This window comes from Gopherus evgoodei, chromosome 7 (assembly GCF_007399415.2).
Source record: "Gopherus evgoodei ecotype Sinaloan lineage chromosome 7, rGopEvg1_v1.p, whole genome shotgun sequence".
NCBI lineage: Eukaryota > Metazoa > Chordata > Testudines > Testudinidae > Gopherus > Gopherus evgoodei.
This window is the reverse complement of record NC_044328.1, coordinates 121,728,199-121,744,807: the sequence shown is the minus strand read 5'-3', so window position 1 is coordinate 121,744,807 and position 16,609 is coordinate 121,728,199. Positions and strand designations below refer to the sequence as shown.

The following is a 16,609-nucleotide window of genomic DNA, read 5'->3' as shown; positions in this document are numbered from 1 at the left end:
GCATGAGATAATTCCAGGGACTGATGTTAATTATTTCTTTTGGGCTATCCAGGCGCTGGGAGCTGTATGATCCAAATGTGGCCCCTAGAGCTTCTGTTACAAATTGTACAAATGTAATAGGCATAACAGATCAGATGCCTAAAAAAACCCAAACCCAAACTTTTGTGCTGATTTCATAAGGTCATCTGAAATCCAGCCCTCATCACTACACTACAGCTTTGCACGATGCCATCCAAGGGGCAGTTTTGCTTCTATCTGATTCTACAGCCTTCAGTGAATTGGAAAGTCATCTTCCATTGCTGTCTTACATTCGCTGGCCCATAGTTTGTACGCTCTTTCCAGGGTGTCTTCGCTGATATCACTGAATAGTTCTGCAAAATAAGATTTTTAGTTAGTAGAAGAAGCTTCTCTGGATGTCAAATTCACTCACAGAAAGTGAGGCAAACTCTCCTGAGTAGCTTTACAAAGACTTATTCACAGGGCTAGATTCACAAACGGACTTAATCTCCTAAAGATAGTTGGGCACCTACGTCTAACATTTTAGGCACCACTGATATTCACAAAATCACTGGTTAGGGGCTGCCTAACTCCTTCCTTCTAGCTCCCTGAGTTTCCACTGGTAGGCACGCACAGCACAAATCTGCCTAAATCCTGACACAGCCCCCCCCCCAGCTAAGGAACTGCTCTGAGGATTCACTCATGCCTAACCCCTGTGGGATTGTCATACAAGATGTTTCTCTGCCTAACTCCCCAGCAGGTTCTGATCCTGCGAATGTGCTTTAAGCATGTTTAATCCTTACAAGAGCCAGCTAGGGGGCCAACAGGGTGGGGATTTTGCAGGCTGCCTGTGTCAATCCATCTCAGAATAGCCAGGAGCCCACTTGGGATGGGGGAGACCCAGACTTGAACCCCTGATCTGGAGCAGGGTCTTGAACCTAGGTCTCCTTCCATGCCAGGTGAGTTCCCTGACCACCAGGCTATTGTGAGGTAGGCCTCACTCTCCATCTCTTCTTTAGAAGCTGTTCTACGTTGTATAAATAGTTAAACATTCATTGAAGCAGGGACATGAACCTGGCTCTTCCAATTTCCTGACAGTACCAGGGTTATTGGCTATAGTGGGATTGTTGGGGTAGATTGGGGGGCTCTTTCTCTGTGGCTTTTCACGAGAAAGGGCTGACCTGACACAGACACCTACTCCAGGGGAGTGTTCATAGCTGAGAATCCGAGGTAAAAATAGGTGCCTCCCTCCAGCCTCAGCCAGGTGTCCTAAGCCACCACCGTCCCTGCACTCGTCCACACTGCTGTTTTTAGCGGTGTAGCATTCCACTTCCTCCCATCTGCCTGAGTCTTTCTCTGCAGCAAGGAGAGGCTCTGCTGGAGCCTTTCCTTGCTGCAGGGACCAGCCAGCGCCTTTCCCCACTGTGAGAACTTTTCACCGACACATGGAACCACACCCTGCAGTGTGGATGCAGCCTCCCTGTGGTGTATAGCTACACATACCCAACATGCTGCCCCTAGAGTAGGAATGGTGCCTAAATCTCCTTTGTGAATGTAGTCCACAGAGATTCAACCAGATGGAATTATTACACACTAGCCGTAGATTGATGTATCACAAGCTGATCCTCGGTGCTGCTTTTTATTCTGAATTTTCGTTCTATTTATAAGTGTATCGTCACCCTGGGCAGACATTAGTATCACCGAGGATTATGCTGTTTAGTTCTATGTATATTAATTGCATCATCCAGCTGCCTTTTTCCAAGAGTTACTTCAAAATGTTTTCAAGCACGACAAAAGAACGTATACTGTTACTACTTTTGTTGTTTGTTTGTTGTTGTTGTTTAAATAAATTATAGCGCGGTATTTGGATTGGCCTGACATAATACCCAGTATGGTTTATAATATGTTTGCAAAGTAAATTGGCCAGCCCTAAGGCAATTTATTAGAGCTCAGTCTTTAATTAAGTTCTTGTGGTCAAATGCAGGAGCTGAATTCCCTCTCCGTCCAGGTATAATAAGATGAAAAGGTCAATTAAAGGCAGTTATATAGAACTGCAAACTGCAGGGCAGGCACTTGGCATGTTATACTGTGTTCCTTAGTGGTGGTGTAAAAAGGATTTTTTTTCTTTGAATGTTGCCAGGATAAGTAAAAACAAAAAAGTTGACAAAGTTCCAAGAGAAAAGTAATTAATATCACCAAAGACTTTACTGTAATAACCTGATCCAAAGCTCCTTGAAGTCAATGGAAAAACACCCATTGAATTCAACAGGTATTTGATCCTGCTCTCAGGGCCAGATTTTAAACAGTGATATGGCGCCTAAAGATATAGATGACTGCCTAGTGGAATTTCCAAAAGTGCCTGGGCACAATGTGTGTTAGGCGCCTAGGCATTTTTGAAAATCACACTAAGCAGCCATCTACATTCAAACATCTTTAAAAATCTGCCCATTAGCGAGTGTGTCTGGGAGTTGCTCTTGTATATGTGAATGGGTGTGAAAATCCCACCTCTCCCTTGGTTAATGTCTGTCCCTTTAGAAGCTATGTTGCAGTACCTGCCATTCCAAGTCCAGTTGGGAGAGGCATTCTCATCTGGCCTCCACAGTGTTTCAACCTTTCCACCAAGGCCTTCTTTATTAGATACCAGCTGCAGTCTTCGTGCCACACCGGGAGCTCCAAACTCTTCATGCACTGAATAATGTCAGTTTTTTCCTCTATAGTTAAAAGCCCCCTTTCATAGGACACGTAAGTCATGAATGCCATGTCTATGTTTACTGCTTCTCCATGCATCAGTGAAGGCAAAACTTTCTGAAATGAAAGTAAAATTAGCTTTTTCCCCCCTTATAGTAACTAGTCTGGGTTTTCTTAATTAATCTGACTTTGTAGATGAAAATTAGTATGTGGCTCTCAGTAGTAGAACCAAAGATTTGCTGAATCTCAGCATCCTTTCTATTTCTGGGGAGTCGGGAAAATATTTTCCACATGATTAATGGTACATAAAATCCCCCACAGAGAGTTTGATTTTGCTCCTATTGAAGGCAAGGGCTGAACTTTGAATGAGAGGGAGGGAAGATTACCGAGTGGCAAACATCTCACTTTAACCTTTTCATAGGGACTGAGTCTGTTCATCCCCAGGCCCCACTTCTGAACGGTAGTTTACCGCAGCAGTAGGATCTGGAATCTTAAAACCCTGCAATATTTGGATTGTTATAGCTGAGATTATTGCTGCTATTTATATTACACGACTGCCTAGATGTGCGCACTCTGTGCCTCTGTACAAATGAGGCAATCATTGGCTCCAAATTTCTAACAATCAAAATACAAAACATAGACAAAGTGGGGAGGGGAAACTGAGGCACACACAGACCGGACATGACTTGCCCACTGTTATACATCAGATAGAGCTTGGCTAGACCTCAAATTTCCTGCATCCCAGGCCAGTGCACTATCAACTGGCAATGCTGCCTCAAAGTATAATACAAAACAAAACCTTTCAAGAACATTTTTACTATGATTAAATACGTGTTGCTTTTTTCGAACAGGACATTGCAAAATAAAATTTGTGACTTACCATTTCAAGTTCTGGGCTTATGAGGTGACCAAAATCAACCAATCTGTCCAGGTCATCCTCCCAGAGGTTGGGTGCAAGCTCTTCCAGCATTGTTTCTATGGCAAGTCTGGTTGTCTTCAGTGCAGCATCATGATTGACCAAGCTGTTCTGAGACTGGAACTTTGTGTCCAGCATGTATTTTCCATGGCTCTTGAGTAGATCAAAGAGCCCTTTGTGTTTCATGAGTGCCATCTTGAATAAAGAATGGAAAGAAGTACTTTGAAAAGGTGAATTTTTATATTAGCTAATAATACACTGTAGGAAAAGTACATATTGAAATACATACGAGTACTATATTATCCTAGTGCATGCATTCCAATAAATGTTGGATTACTGGTTGCTCCTGGCTCTCCAGGTACAGATAGTTTGTAAAGGGCTTTTGCATCTGTGCCTGGCAAGCAGGTGAAGGCCATTTTAATGAGGTGCTGGACCTCACCAGGATAATCCAGGCTTCTGCTCTCACCCGCCCGCGCCCCCCCCGGATTGTTTTTAAAGAGAATTGAGTGAATGGGAGTGTGGGGTGATATTGTGGACCTGGGGGGTTTGGAAGAATTTTTAGTTTTGTGGGCAGCCGTTCAAATTGCTTAGGTTTTACTAATATTGCATGCATGGCTTCAGGATGGATGCATTTTAAATACATTTAAATCCTTCTTAAATTGACACACTAATCCTACTTTGCACCACATGACGTCGATAGATCTCAAAGCTGTTTGCATATGTAAATTTAAGGGAATAACTATAGATTTACAATGAGATCAAAATTTGGCCCAGAAAGATTGGCAATACCATTGGTCAACCAAACTCAACATACACTTAGAACATTTGAGGTATGTATAAATGGCCTTGTAGAACACGTCTTCAGCTACAAATTTAACTACCCTAACTTTCCTGTTCTTCCCCCACTCTGAAAAAACTAAAGTTCATCTTTACTCTTATTGGATGGAGAACATAGAAATAAATAGACTCCCATAGATTTGAATACGTTTTGGATCAGGTCCATTATGAAAGAGTTTTCTTCCATCTGTTTGCTCTACAGTTGACATCTGGCTTTTTTATATGTTGTGTATATCTTAAAAAATTACCTGGGGTCCCTAGAAGCTGGGCTAGGCACACTCTTAGATTCTTAGAAACCAAACAACTATAAACTATATGGGTGGGCATGATTAATAAATAATGAGATTTGGTTGTCCAGCTTCTCTAGGTGGCCTTGAAAAGCCCACCATGTGGATGTATAAAACATCTTGCACAAAGCTTTAAGCTCACACATAGTTTCAACTTTGTATTAATAATTAATATAGCAAAAGTACATCTGTATTCCAAAAAATGGTACCTTCAAAATTTCACCAAGACCGTTGGAGATGTGTCGACGGGGAATAGTTTGGATGAAGGATCTGTCCAGAAAAGTAGCTACAGGCGGAGTGTAGCCTCCAAGCTTGTTCTTGCACTGAAGGAAATTTACACCGTTCTTTGCTCCCACACTGGCATCAACGTATGCCAAGAGGGTTGTTGGGACACGAATATAAGGGGTGCGTCTTCTATAAAGTGACGCCGCAAGGCCTACAATATCAAGGCAAACCCCTCCTCCAATTGCTATAATGGGCTCTTTGCGCCTGTCGATGCCGAAGTTGTGAACTTCTTGCAAGATGCTGAGGACCAGATCCATGGATTTGGTTTCTTCAGTGGTGGGCAGGGAGAGGATTTTATAGTGAACATTATTGGCTTCAAAGTACTTTCTCACTTTTGAGCCGTAATATTCATCGACAATCTGATCCATTACAATAAAACGCCTCTGTTCTCTTTCTCTGTTAATGGCTATCTCTAATTGCTGAGGATCTATGATGTGCCCAAAAAGGAGTGTACTGTTGGCAGGATCCAGAAGACTGCATGTTTCCACCACTTTGTAGCAGAACGAGATAGGAGCTTCAATTGTCCAGGAAATCCCAATATCTGACACACTTTTGCCTCTGTCAGGGATCACAAAACATGGTGTGAGATCAATACTCTAGGTACCTTCTATGTCAAAAAGAATTTAAAAATGAAACCACTAGCTTGCTGCTTGAAATACGCAATTCCTCATTAGAGTCTACAACTACCCCAGAAAACAGTAGGGTTTCAAATATTGTACTGATCTTTAAAATAGGCAATGGGGGGATTCTGGGAATTATAGAGTAGTTGGCCTTGCTTCAGCACCAGGAAAATTGGCTGATGTGATAATTAAAAATCAAATGAGTAAACACATAGGTGGATAATGATATAACAAAGACTAATTAGTATGGCTTCTGTAAAGGCAAATTGCTCCTCTGAAATTCACTAATTTGTCTATAAGATAGTGGAGATGAGTGCTCTACTTTATTTAGACTTTCAAGAAAACCTATTCTATGTGGCTATGAAAGAGAGACCAACGTCCAACAGGGCAAAATTTTAACAATGAGTTACCCAAGGTTCTGTATTAAGATTGATGTTTCATATACATTTTTTAATAAACTTGGAAGGGTGGGGAGTGAGAAGTGCTGAGACAAAACTTACAGATGATACAATTATTGATGTTAGTCAAAACTAGGGAAGATTGTGAGATGTTTCTTCAGAGGGACCTAGCAAAGCTGTCCAGTGAGCTGGCGGGAAAGTGGGGAGGCAGGGACAATGCGTCATGATTAGGAGCTCTAGCCCACCCAGGGTTGCCAGCTTTCTAACTGCAAAAAACTGAACACCCTGGCCCTTCCCTGAGGCCCTGTCCAGAGGCACCACCCCTTCCCTGCCCCTTCCCCAAGGATCTGCCTCCCACTCATGACATTTCCCCCTCCCTCAGTGGCTCACTCTATCCCACCCTCACTCACTTGCACTGGTCTGGGGAGGGGGTTGGGGTGCAGGATGGGTGAGGGCTCTTACTTGGGGTGCAAGCTCTGGGGTGTGGCCAGAAATGAAGAGTTCAGGGTGCAGGAGAGGGCTCCAAACTGGGGCAAGGAGTTGGGGTGCAGGAGGGGGTGAGGGCTCCTGCTGGGGGTGTGGACTCTGGAGTGGGGCTAAGGATGAGGGGTTTGGGATGCAGGAGGGGGGCTCCAGGCTGGGGGTGGGGGCTATGGGTTGAGGCAGGGGGTTCGGGTGCAGGATGAGTGAGTGCTCTGGGCTGAGGATGCTGGCTCTGGGGTGGAGCTGATGATGAAGGGTTCAGGGTGTGGGAGGGGGCTCTGGGCTGGGGATGAAGGGTTTGGGGTGCAGAAAGGGGATCCAGCTGTGGAGGGGGCTCAGGGCTGGAATAGGGGGTTGGGGCATGAGCTTATCTTGGGCAGCTCCTGGTCAGTGGCTCAGCAGTGGCATTAAGTCAGGCTGCCTGCCTCTCCTGGCATCCAGTGGCGCTGGAACATTTTTAGTAGTGGGTGTGTGAAAGCCAGTCCCCTCCCCCATCCACCCCCTTCCCAGAGCCTGGGAGCAGGGCTGTGTCTCTGGGAGTGGGGGACCCAGATGGGGTAAGGGGGGAAAGGCCACAGCTGGTGATGCTGACCAGAGCCGTCAGCACCGCCTCAGGGTCCCTTTTCGACCGGGTGTTCCTGGTCACTGTAAGGCCCCATATAGTAGCCACGGGAGATGCTGAAGAAACTGAGACCAGGACCTGCCACTTAAAGCATGAGCAGGTATGGGAGGGGCCCTGCCTTGGTGGTGAGATTGGGGTGAAACTGGAATCCATCCCCCAACTGGAACAGGGGCTCCTTCCCTCCACCCCACTCCCCTCCTGCTCCAAGCAGTGGATGCTGGTCTCTGCTCCTGCTGTGTCCTGGCCCAGGCTCCTAAATGCCACTCGTTGTCAGCCCTGCCCCCTTCTCCTCACTAGCCCACCAGACCGGAAGCAGCATAGTAGCCCAGCCTGGAGCTGAACCAGATGGCCAGTGCCATATGGTGAGACACATACCCCTCCCCCCCGCCTGCCCACCCGCTGTGAGCAGCTGGATGAGCTCAATACCATGATTTTTCCAATGACTGGGATGCAGAGGTAGGCATGCCCACTTCCGCCTCCCCACTGTTGGAAGGATCGTGATATTGGGCTAATTTCATGATTTCAATACAGTCCATGAAATCGCAATCTACACCAGGCCTTCTTTCTAATGTTTGTGAAGGAATCCTCTTAGAGGCAACACACAGTTGTGCTGGGCTTTCTCAGAGCCTGTGGTAACTCCAAAACTGAATAGTCTGTCTTTAATCCAGTCAAGTCCTTCTATGTTTAAGCAATTCTGCAGCTGAAATAGCGTTCTTACTTCTGCATCTCAGGTCCATATTCTGGCCCTAAGCCCAGTCCTGTATTCTGTAATAGTAGTTTAGATCTACCGTGGAGCTTCTTCTTTTCCCTTTTGAGATAGAACTTGCCTTTCTGGGATGAAATAGCAGAGCTTTCCCAGTAGAGGTCAGTCTGCCATAGCCTATACTTGGTAATTTCAGGACAGAGGTCAAAGCTTTTTTGGCTTAATCAAGCCTTTAGGGATGGAAAAATTGAATTCAGGTCAAATTCAGTGACCAATCTCAGGTAGAAAAAGGACATTTTCATTTTCAAATAAGTCAGAATAGTTTTGACCATTTCAAAATGAAATGATTTGACTTTTTGTTTCATAGTGACATTGGGTTTAGAAACTTAGCTCGATGCATTTCTTAAAAATTTCATTTTGGGTTGGAAAAAAACCTGGAAATGGAATGAAATGAAAATCTGAAAAAAAACTTTTTTAGGCTTTTATATTTAGTTTAATTTCAGGTGTTTTTATCAGAAACAGTTTCGTTCCCCCTCCCCCATCATCTTGTCATTTCAGCAAGAAAACCAAAAAAACCCGAGGTTTGGTTTGAAACGAACCACATTTTTTGATTTGGCACCTGAAGAGAAAAATCAGTGAGTTGTATTATTCAGAGACCTATGGAAGCAAACAGATGCCTGGTGGGATTTTCGAAGAGTACGTCTACACAGCAAAAAAAACCCTGCAGCAGCAAGTCTGAGCCCAGGTCAACTGACCTGGTCTGGTCTCATGCTAGGGGGCTAAGGCTGGAGCCCAGGCTTTAAAACCTGGGGTGTGTGTGTGTGTGTTGGGGGGGTGACAGGTAGGTCTCTGAGCCCCGTGAGCCTGAGTCAACTGACCTGAGCTCTGACACTCGCTCCCGAAGGTTTTGTTTTTTTTCCTGTGTAGATGTACCCAAAATACCTAAACCCAGATCATCATCATGTATTTAGGCACTTGCCTCCAAATGCAGTCAATGGGAGGTAGGTGCCTAAATACCTTTGGCAATCTGCCCAGCTTCCACTGAAATCAATGGATGCTGGGTACCTACCTGCTTTTCCTGCTAGGTACCGATCTGTCTCTTTAGGGACATAAACGCCAGTAAAAGTCTGGTCCTAAGTGACTTAGGGACTTTTGAAAACTGTGCTCATGATTTTGATGTTTTTCAGAGGCTGTTATTCTGTCGTTTGTTTAAGCTAATACAGTAAAAAAGTTATATGAATATAAAATAAGCTCAATCAAATAAATACATTTCAGAGAAGATTATTACTGTGCATTTATTTTTGAAACTTTGCCCACTAAAGAGAGGGTGTGGTTTTGGATGTTAATTACAGTACAGGAATCTGTTTTAGATGTCAGAGGTAACTTTGGCCACATGGCAGATGGGCAGGTGAAGAGACAGCCTTGTCTGAATTGCAGAATGCGTATGAAGTAGAGCCCAAACCTCCCATTTGCTAATGGATATTTTACATGAGCAATTTTTTGCAAACTGAGCCCTAAGTCAATTAATTATGTTATTGACTAAGGACTCTATCCTGAAATGAGCTCTGCACAAGCAGACCTTTGTGTGTGGATAGAGCTCCACTGAATTCAGTCCAGATCTGCCTGTGCAGTATCTGCTGCAGAAGTAGCACCTTATTTACCTGTTCCTGCTGAAGCCAATGGCAAAACTCCTATCAAATTCCTTGGGAGAAAGATCAGACCCAGTGATAATAGAATAAAGACACTGCAAATATTGGAAAACTTCTGATGTGCAAATAACAAACAAAGCCCCACATTTGTGAGTATTCCATTAATATTTAATAGTAAAAGGAGGCTCTATTCTATTGAAAGGGGATCCTCCTGCAATCCAAGGTTAATTAAGGAGGGAGACATTCCTGCAGAAAGCTGTGTTTGGCCTTAAGGGAAAACATTCACCCATCTGTGACCCTTTTCTGACCTTGCCATAGGTAGAGCCCTTCCCCTAAACTTTGACAGCTGCATTCTGCTTTTTGATCACTTCAGTGATTTTTAGTATCTTTGTATTTGTTTTTCCAAGCTATGTATTTCATTACCCGAATCTGTAAACGTCTGTTACACACCCCCTTTTATACAAAATGATTTTGAATATGCACCGAACAAACTCAATTGCAAAAATCCCCATGTTCCTCTAAATACTCCTCAGACACTTTGTGATAGCTTTATCTGAAAAATACACAAAAATGTGAAAAAAATCAGAGTGGGGGATAACTCACTCCATTTATGACAAGGTGTATGACGAACACATGATTTGTGTGGCAGTACTGGCACACAAAAAGATGGGTTGAGAAATATGTTTGAGCCTTTACTTGGAATGTCTGCTTTTTGGTGAGTTTCGGTCACACTCATCACAGCGACATTAGATAACATTTTTCAGTTGCACAAGCCTAACATATCTCTACATTTTCCCCCATCTGAAAGATAATTTAATACGACTAACCCAAACCAGATTGGCGGCAAGCTTGTCATCAGATTTTATCAAGTACTCCTAGCGCAAGCTTTTATACTTACATTTTAGCCTGTGAGATGGTTATCTTATCCTCAGAGTTGCATATGGCTTCCCCCTTCTTGATCCGACACCAAGTGCTCTTGACCCGCACCAGCTGAAAATCAGTCTGTCTGGGATTTTCAGGCATGACTGTTGTGGCTTTTTTGGCTAAGACCTCTTCAGAAACCGGCATCTTTCCAGCAGATGAAATCTCTATCTTGAGAGATCTCACCTGAGTGAGAGCTTTCCAGTCACTTTTAAAGACCATATTTTGGAAGAGGAGGTCCTGTCTACTCCTCACCTGTTGGTACTGTGTATGCGTGGGGTGGGGGGAGGAAATTATAAAACTAGTATTATCTAATCTGAGGACACGAGTCAGAGGTGTACAACTCACTCAGAGACACATGTAGGACCCAAGCTAGCGTTGTATAATTGGTTAGTTTTATAATGCTTAGGAAATACAATACAAATCCATAAATTATCTTCTCACATGATGCCCTGCAGTGAAATGGATGTTATGAAAGAGAAATAATTTATAATAAACGTCAATGCCATTTCAAGAATTCCTTTGTTGGGCAGGACCTTTGATTTATCTAACTGCTAGCCCTACTCAGTGTGCAAGAGGCAAAGAGGCAAGCAGCAGTGATGGAGAGATTTGTGCAGGCTATGTAGGCCTTCTGGGAGTTCTCATTCCTGTGTTCCACTGGAAACACAAGGGGACAATCAAAATAATACCCTTTAATGCTAACAAAACATGGTTGCCCGTTGTGTGGTTATTGTGAGATCATCCAAGATGCGATCAGGGCCAATCCCAATTTTCCATAGACACTGTAAAATGTTGTTTTGGTGACATTACATCAAAATAAGAGGTGGCCTCAAACCATAGGATTTGGGTTCACATCTAGCTCGGGGCATTCAGAGCCAGGGTTTTGATTCAGCCTTCGCCTAGGTGCTGTGACGAGCATGCTGTATAACAAAAGTCGCACCTGAATACATATATATAAAAAGTGCCATCCATTGGCATGTAAATACGAGGAATATTGTATTGTTTATAATCTGCAGGTTCAATAAAGTTATTGTGCACTGCAAATGGCTTCTTTTGTGTAGTTCCTTGCATTGAACTTTTTACGGTTGTGATGTGATGTTCTGATCCAATGGTGTGAGGTGACGTGAACCAATTAGCAAAGGAGGAGGTTGTCCTGCTGAACAAGTTTTAAAAAAGGAATCACTATATTGTACCTTCCTTAAAAGAGAATCTTCTCCCCTCTGCCACACACTCAAATTGGGTCTCCAGTTCAGGGCTGACTGGTGAGCCTGCTCTCTCCTCCTAGCCTCTGGTGACTTCAGGGAGCCGGTTGAGTGGCCTGCTCTCCTGTTCTGGAGGAGCCTACTATAACTACATGGCTTTTGATGGAGATGGGAGTGGAAAAAGCAATGCCATGTTCTACTTATTAAACCTGTCCATCAGATTTCCAGTGATGAGTACTAATGTTTGAGCTAGACTTCATGACAGGACGTAAAAGGTAACTAGCAGAATGCTCTAACAAGAGCAAATGATAATGTCAGAATTTGCAAGGTATTTGAGGACATCTTTTTCTTTTCTATTCTTCATAGCCTCTTGCATCATGTTCATCACCATAGAATCTGAACACCTTCCAGTAGTACATTAAGTAATATGACTACACATCTGTCCTGTGTTTGGTCTGCCATCCTCTCCCGAGAGGGAGAAGTGTGTGCAGCAGAGTGTCTTGGTTTGGTAGTGTGTGGGTGGGGGGGATGGGATGAGTGGTGGTGTTTTTTGGTTTAAATATCAATTTCCTGTTGCCATGTGTTTATATCACAGAAGACGAAATAAAAATGCACCTTGCAGTTGGAGAAGAAAGTGACAAAGTTTGTGATGGTCCTTAGTTCTGGGGGGAAGTTAATTCCACAGTCTTGGACAACCCCCACAGAAAAGTCTGTCTCCCTTCCTATTGCCAGTTATGTCCTTTGATCACCACTCTAGGGTCATAAAGTCTAAGGCCAGAAAGGATCATTGTGGTCATCTAGTCTGTATAACATAAGTCATAGACCTTCTCCAAAAGAATTCCTAGAGCAGATCTTTTAGAAAGACTTCCGATCTTGATTTAAAAATTGTCCATGATGGAGAATCCACCACTATCTTTGGTAAATTGTTCCAATTAATTACTCTCACTGCTAAAAATTTACACCTTATTTCCAGTCTTAATTTGTCTAGCTTCAGCTTCCAGCCATTGGATTGTGTTATACCTTTCTCTGTTAGATTGAAGAGCCCATCATTAAATATTTGTTTCCTCCCTGTAGGTACTTATAGACAATAACCAAGTCAACCCTTAACCTTTTGTTCGTTAGCTAAATGGACTGAGCTCCTTGAGTCTATCACTATAAGGCATATTTTCAATTCCTCTAATTATTCTCTTGCCTCTTCTCTAAATCTTCTTCAATGTTTCAACCTCCTTCTTGAATTGTAGACACCAGAACTTCGCACAGTATTCCAGCAGTGATTGCACCAGTTCCAAGACAAAGGTAAAACAACCTCTCCACCCCTACTTGAGGTTCCCCTGTTTATGTATCCCAGGTTCACATTAGCTCTTCTGCCGCAGTGTCACACTAGGAGCACCTACTTATCCACCACAACTCCTAAATCTTTCTCAGAGTCACTGCTTCCCATTCCTGTAAGTATGGCCTACATTCTTTGTTCCTAGTTGTATACATTTCCATTTAGCCATTTAAAAACACACATTGTTTGCGCCTAGTTTACCAAGTGATCCAAATGACTCTGTATCAGTGACCTGTCCTCTTCATTATTTATCACTCCCCAGATTTTTCACGTTATCTGTGAATTTTATCATTTTGTGTGTTCTCCATATCATTGCTAAAGGTGTTAAATAGCTTAAGGCCAAGGACCAACCCTCCAGGACCCCACTGGAAACAGACTGATGATGACGATTCCCTGTTTACAGTTACATTTTGAGACCTATCAGTTAGCCAGTTTTTAATCCTTTAAAGTATGCCATGTTCATTTTATATTGTTCCAGGTTTTTAATCAAAATGTCATGCTGTACCAAGTCAAATGCCTTACAGGAAGTGTAAGTATATTATGTCAGTACTATTAACGTTTTCAACCAAACTTGTAAACTAATAAAATAAAATCGGGTTTGTTTGACAAGATCTACTTTCCATAAACCCATGTTGATTTGAATTAATTACATTGCCCTCCTTTAATTCTTTATTAATCAAATCCTGTTTCAGCTGCTCCATTATCTTGCTCAGGATCAACATCAGGCTGACTGGCCTATAATTACTTTGGTGGTTGTATTTACCCTTTTTACAAATTGGCACAGCAGTAGCTCTCTTCCAGTCTTCTGGAACTTCCCCAGTGCTCCAAGACACGTTGAAATTCAGCATTAATGATCCAGCGAGCTCCTCAGCCAGCTCTTTTAAACTAAAGCCATGTTTCAAGTCAAATTCCAGGTAGAAACAAAATCATTTAGACCGCATGGGCACAGACATTTGAACAGCCTAAACAAAGTAAACGTAGACTGACTAAGGGTTAAACCGCTTAAGGATGAACAAAATCAATGGGGAAATGACAAATAATTAACAAAACAGAACACACTGTCTGTGTTACTAAGAGATTTTATTTTGGAGGGGAAAAAATAATGCTATTGTATAAGATAGGGGAATTGCATAGCAAGTTGGAAAACAAAGATGAAGAAAATTAAAACCATGACTAAAACCACAGACTATAAGAACATTAGTTTTCAAGTCGCCATAAAAATAAGAATTATTTAGCATCTCTAAGACTATTTACAGCTCAGTGAAGGGCTAAATGAAATTGAAAACCATTTCTGAAATTTAGACCAGCAAACTTAGCCTGGAAAAGGCTATTTAAATAGAATCAGATTTTTCCTAGGATAAAGTCTTTTAAGTAAGTTTGACTTCAAGAAGAGCATTATTAATTATTATTAATAACAAGAAGACCTGGCTCTCACAGCAATTTTGGTCAGTAGATCTCAAGGTGCTTTACAAAGGAAGTTAATAGATTTATCCCTGTTTTACAGATGGGGAAACTGAAGTATGGGGAGAAATGACATGCCTACGGTCACCCAGCAAACCTGTGGAGAGAAGATTTGTGGAATGGTTAGAGCACCAGCTCTGGTCCTAACAATACTAAAATCTTGCCTAAAACTTTTAACTCACAATCCATATGCAGGCTGCATCAGTTTCTATAGGGGCTATAAGATCTGATTTGGCTCATAGTTTACTAAGTGACATATGGGGATAATTTTAGGTATCTAAGGGGATTGATCTATTTAGTCTTGCCTGTTTTGATTAATAGCAGTAAGAGATTGAAGTCAGAGCTATTTTAGTTGCTTTTCCTTGTATGATTTTGTTCTGCACATTTTATTATTTATATTTTTCAGCTTTTTTCTGGGAGATCTGGATATATCTGCTGTTTCACTTCAAATGTTGGCAAGGTAGCTCTCAAATGTCGGGCTAGTTATGATGACCATTTACCACCAGGACCTTGCATTGCTTGACCTGGTACATTACCTACTATATCAGCCTGGGCCAGCAGAATGGAAGCCTTTAGGGGCAGTTGATGTTACATGGCTATCAGTAGATTCTAATGGTTAGAGACGTTGGGTCTAAATTCAACTCTGACACTGACTCACTGGGTAGTCTTGTGCCAATCACTTAAACCGCACTGCGTTTCACTTTCCCCATCTGGGAAGGGATAATTTGTACTACTGTAGTACCTAGGAGCTCCTGTCCTGGACCAGAACCCTATGGTGCTTGGTGCTGTACAAGAAAGTTGCCACAGCCCCCAGGCAATTACCATCTAAGAATAAGACAAAAGGCGACAGATGGCTGCAGACAGACAGGGGAGTACAAGTAAACAGCAAGACAGTACTGGTCAGCATGATAGGCCGCTGATTTGTTGAGAACAGCCTATGTGTTGTCCATTCTTTTGCAGACATCTGGGCAAAGGAAAGTTCTCAGGAGGGATTTGAAGGAGGATATGTGGATCTTTACAAGGAGCCCCACCCAAGGGTGTAGAGAGGAATAGGAGAAGGCATGAAGGTGCCTGTCGGGAAATTTAACAGGTGGGCAATGGGAGGCCGGCATCCTTGGTGATTGGAGGCGAGCAGCAACAGCCTGATAACAAATGAAAGATGACAGGGCTGGCCAGGATTGACTGTGAAGGGCCTTGAAAGGAAAGAGCAGCAGCTTATGTTTGACGTGCTAGAGAAGGAGGGCGTAGATGGATGGATTGATTCAGAGAAGGGGCTGACATGGCCAACCCAACCAATGCAACTTCTAAGGTATAGATCTGACCTGGGTTTGGAAAGTCTGAATATTCCACTAGCCTGTCAGAGCTGACCTGCCAGCTCCTCAATTCTCCTTCTCCAAAACAGGACAATTCCGCACAGGCCGATATGTGGTAATATCACCAGCATGAGGCAATGGTGTTTCAGCAGGCATTGTCAGCGATGGTTTCAGAACTATAGGCACCCTGACACCCTGCTCTGTTGGGTCACCTTATTGTAAAGCTAGAGACCCCTTAGGAAATGTAGCGTGGGCTATGGGGATTTCAAATTCCTCCCGACTTTGGGACTCTGGGCAGAGGCGACACGTAGCTGTTGATAGTGGCAGGGGAGAGGTGGGGGTCACAACTGAAAGGTTCTGGTGGTATGCAGCAGGATTCGGGACAGGGCACATAAAACCTGGCAGAAATCTGAGGGACTTATGCCCCCTCACAAGTCACCTCTGGGCATTTGGTTGGGGCGTACCTCTAGTCTTTTGTACTGTGCAGCTCTAAGGTTGTGTAACTGCTGAATTTTCTCCCCTAGTCCCAGAACTTCCCAAACCTCAGACATGTAGTCCTGCTGCCAGCAAACAACTTACATAAAACAAATAGATGCCAAAACTCCACTGCCTTCTGTGTGAGGCGGTTAGCTCTCCCCAGCCCCAGTGCACTTATCAGAAATGCCTGGGGGTGGGAGTAGTCTGGGTGCTGCCTGGTGCAGCTGGGGTTAAGAAGCCCAGCCCAAGCCAGGGGCAATCATTCCATAACCGGCAGCAACCACAGGCTCTGCTGCCTCTGCCCACGTGCTCCCCATCTCAGCCCTGCCCCTCACGTGGAAAGGAACACACACACAAGTTGAGCACTGCACAGCCACAGAGACAGCAGCATCCCCTGGAATCTGGGCGAATTGGAGCATC

The 16,609-nt window shown here is 43.5% G+C and overlaps 1 protein-coding gene across 1 annotated transcript; it reads right to left on the bottom strand.

The window, feature by feature from the left end:
* Positions 1-270: 270 nt before the first annotated feature.
* On the bottom strand, positions 271-10,553 carry LOC115655251 (2-epi-5-epi-valiolone synthase-like). Its single transcript, XM_030570495.1, has 5 exons — positions 10,384-10,553; positions 4,935-5,568; positions 3,566-3,796; positions 2,550-2,802; positions 271-371 (listed from the first exon to the last, which is right to left on the bottom strand). The coding sequence occupies exons 1-5, from the start codon at positions 10,551-10,553 to the stop codon at positions 271-273; spliced, it is 1,389 nt and encodes a 462-aa protein (XP_030426355.1).
* Between the last annotated feature and the right edge of the window lie 6,056 nt (positions 10,554-16,609).

Excerpts from the sequence above, each read along its gene's own strand:
- LOC115655251 (XM_030570495.1), bottom strand. The coding sequence starts at position 10,553 with ATGCCGGTTTCTGAAGAGGTCTTAGCCAAAAAAGCCACAACAGTCATG. Across the intron at positions 2,803-3,565 it reads TAAGCCCAGAACTTGAAATG|AAAGTTTTGCCTTCACTGAT; the intron begins GTAAGTCACAAA and ends CTTTCATTTCAG. Across the intron at positions 372-2,549 it reads AACTGGACTTGGAATGGCAG|AACTATTCAGTGATATCAGC; the intron begins GTACTGCAACAT and ends CTTATTTTGCAG.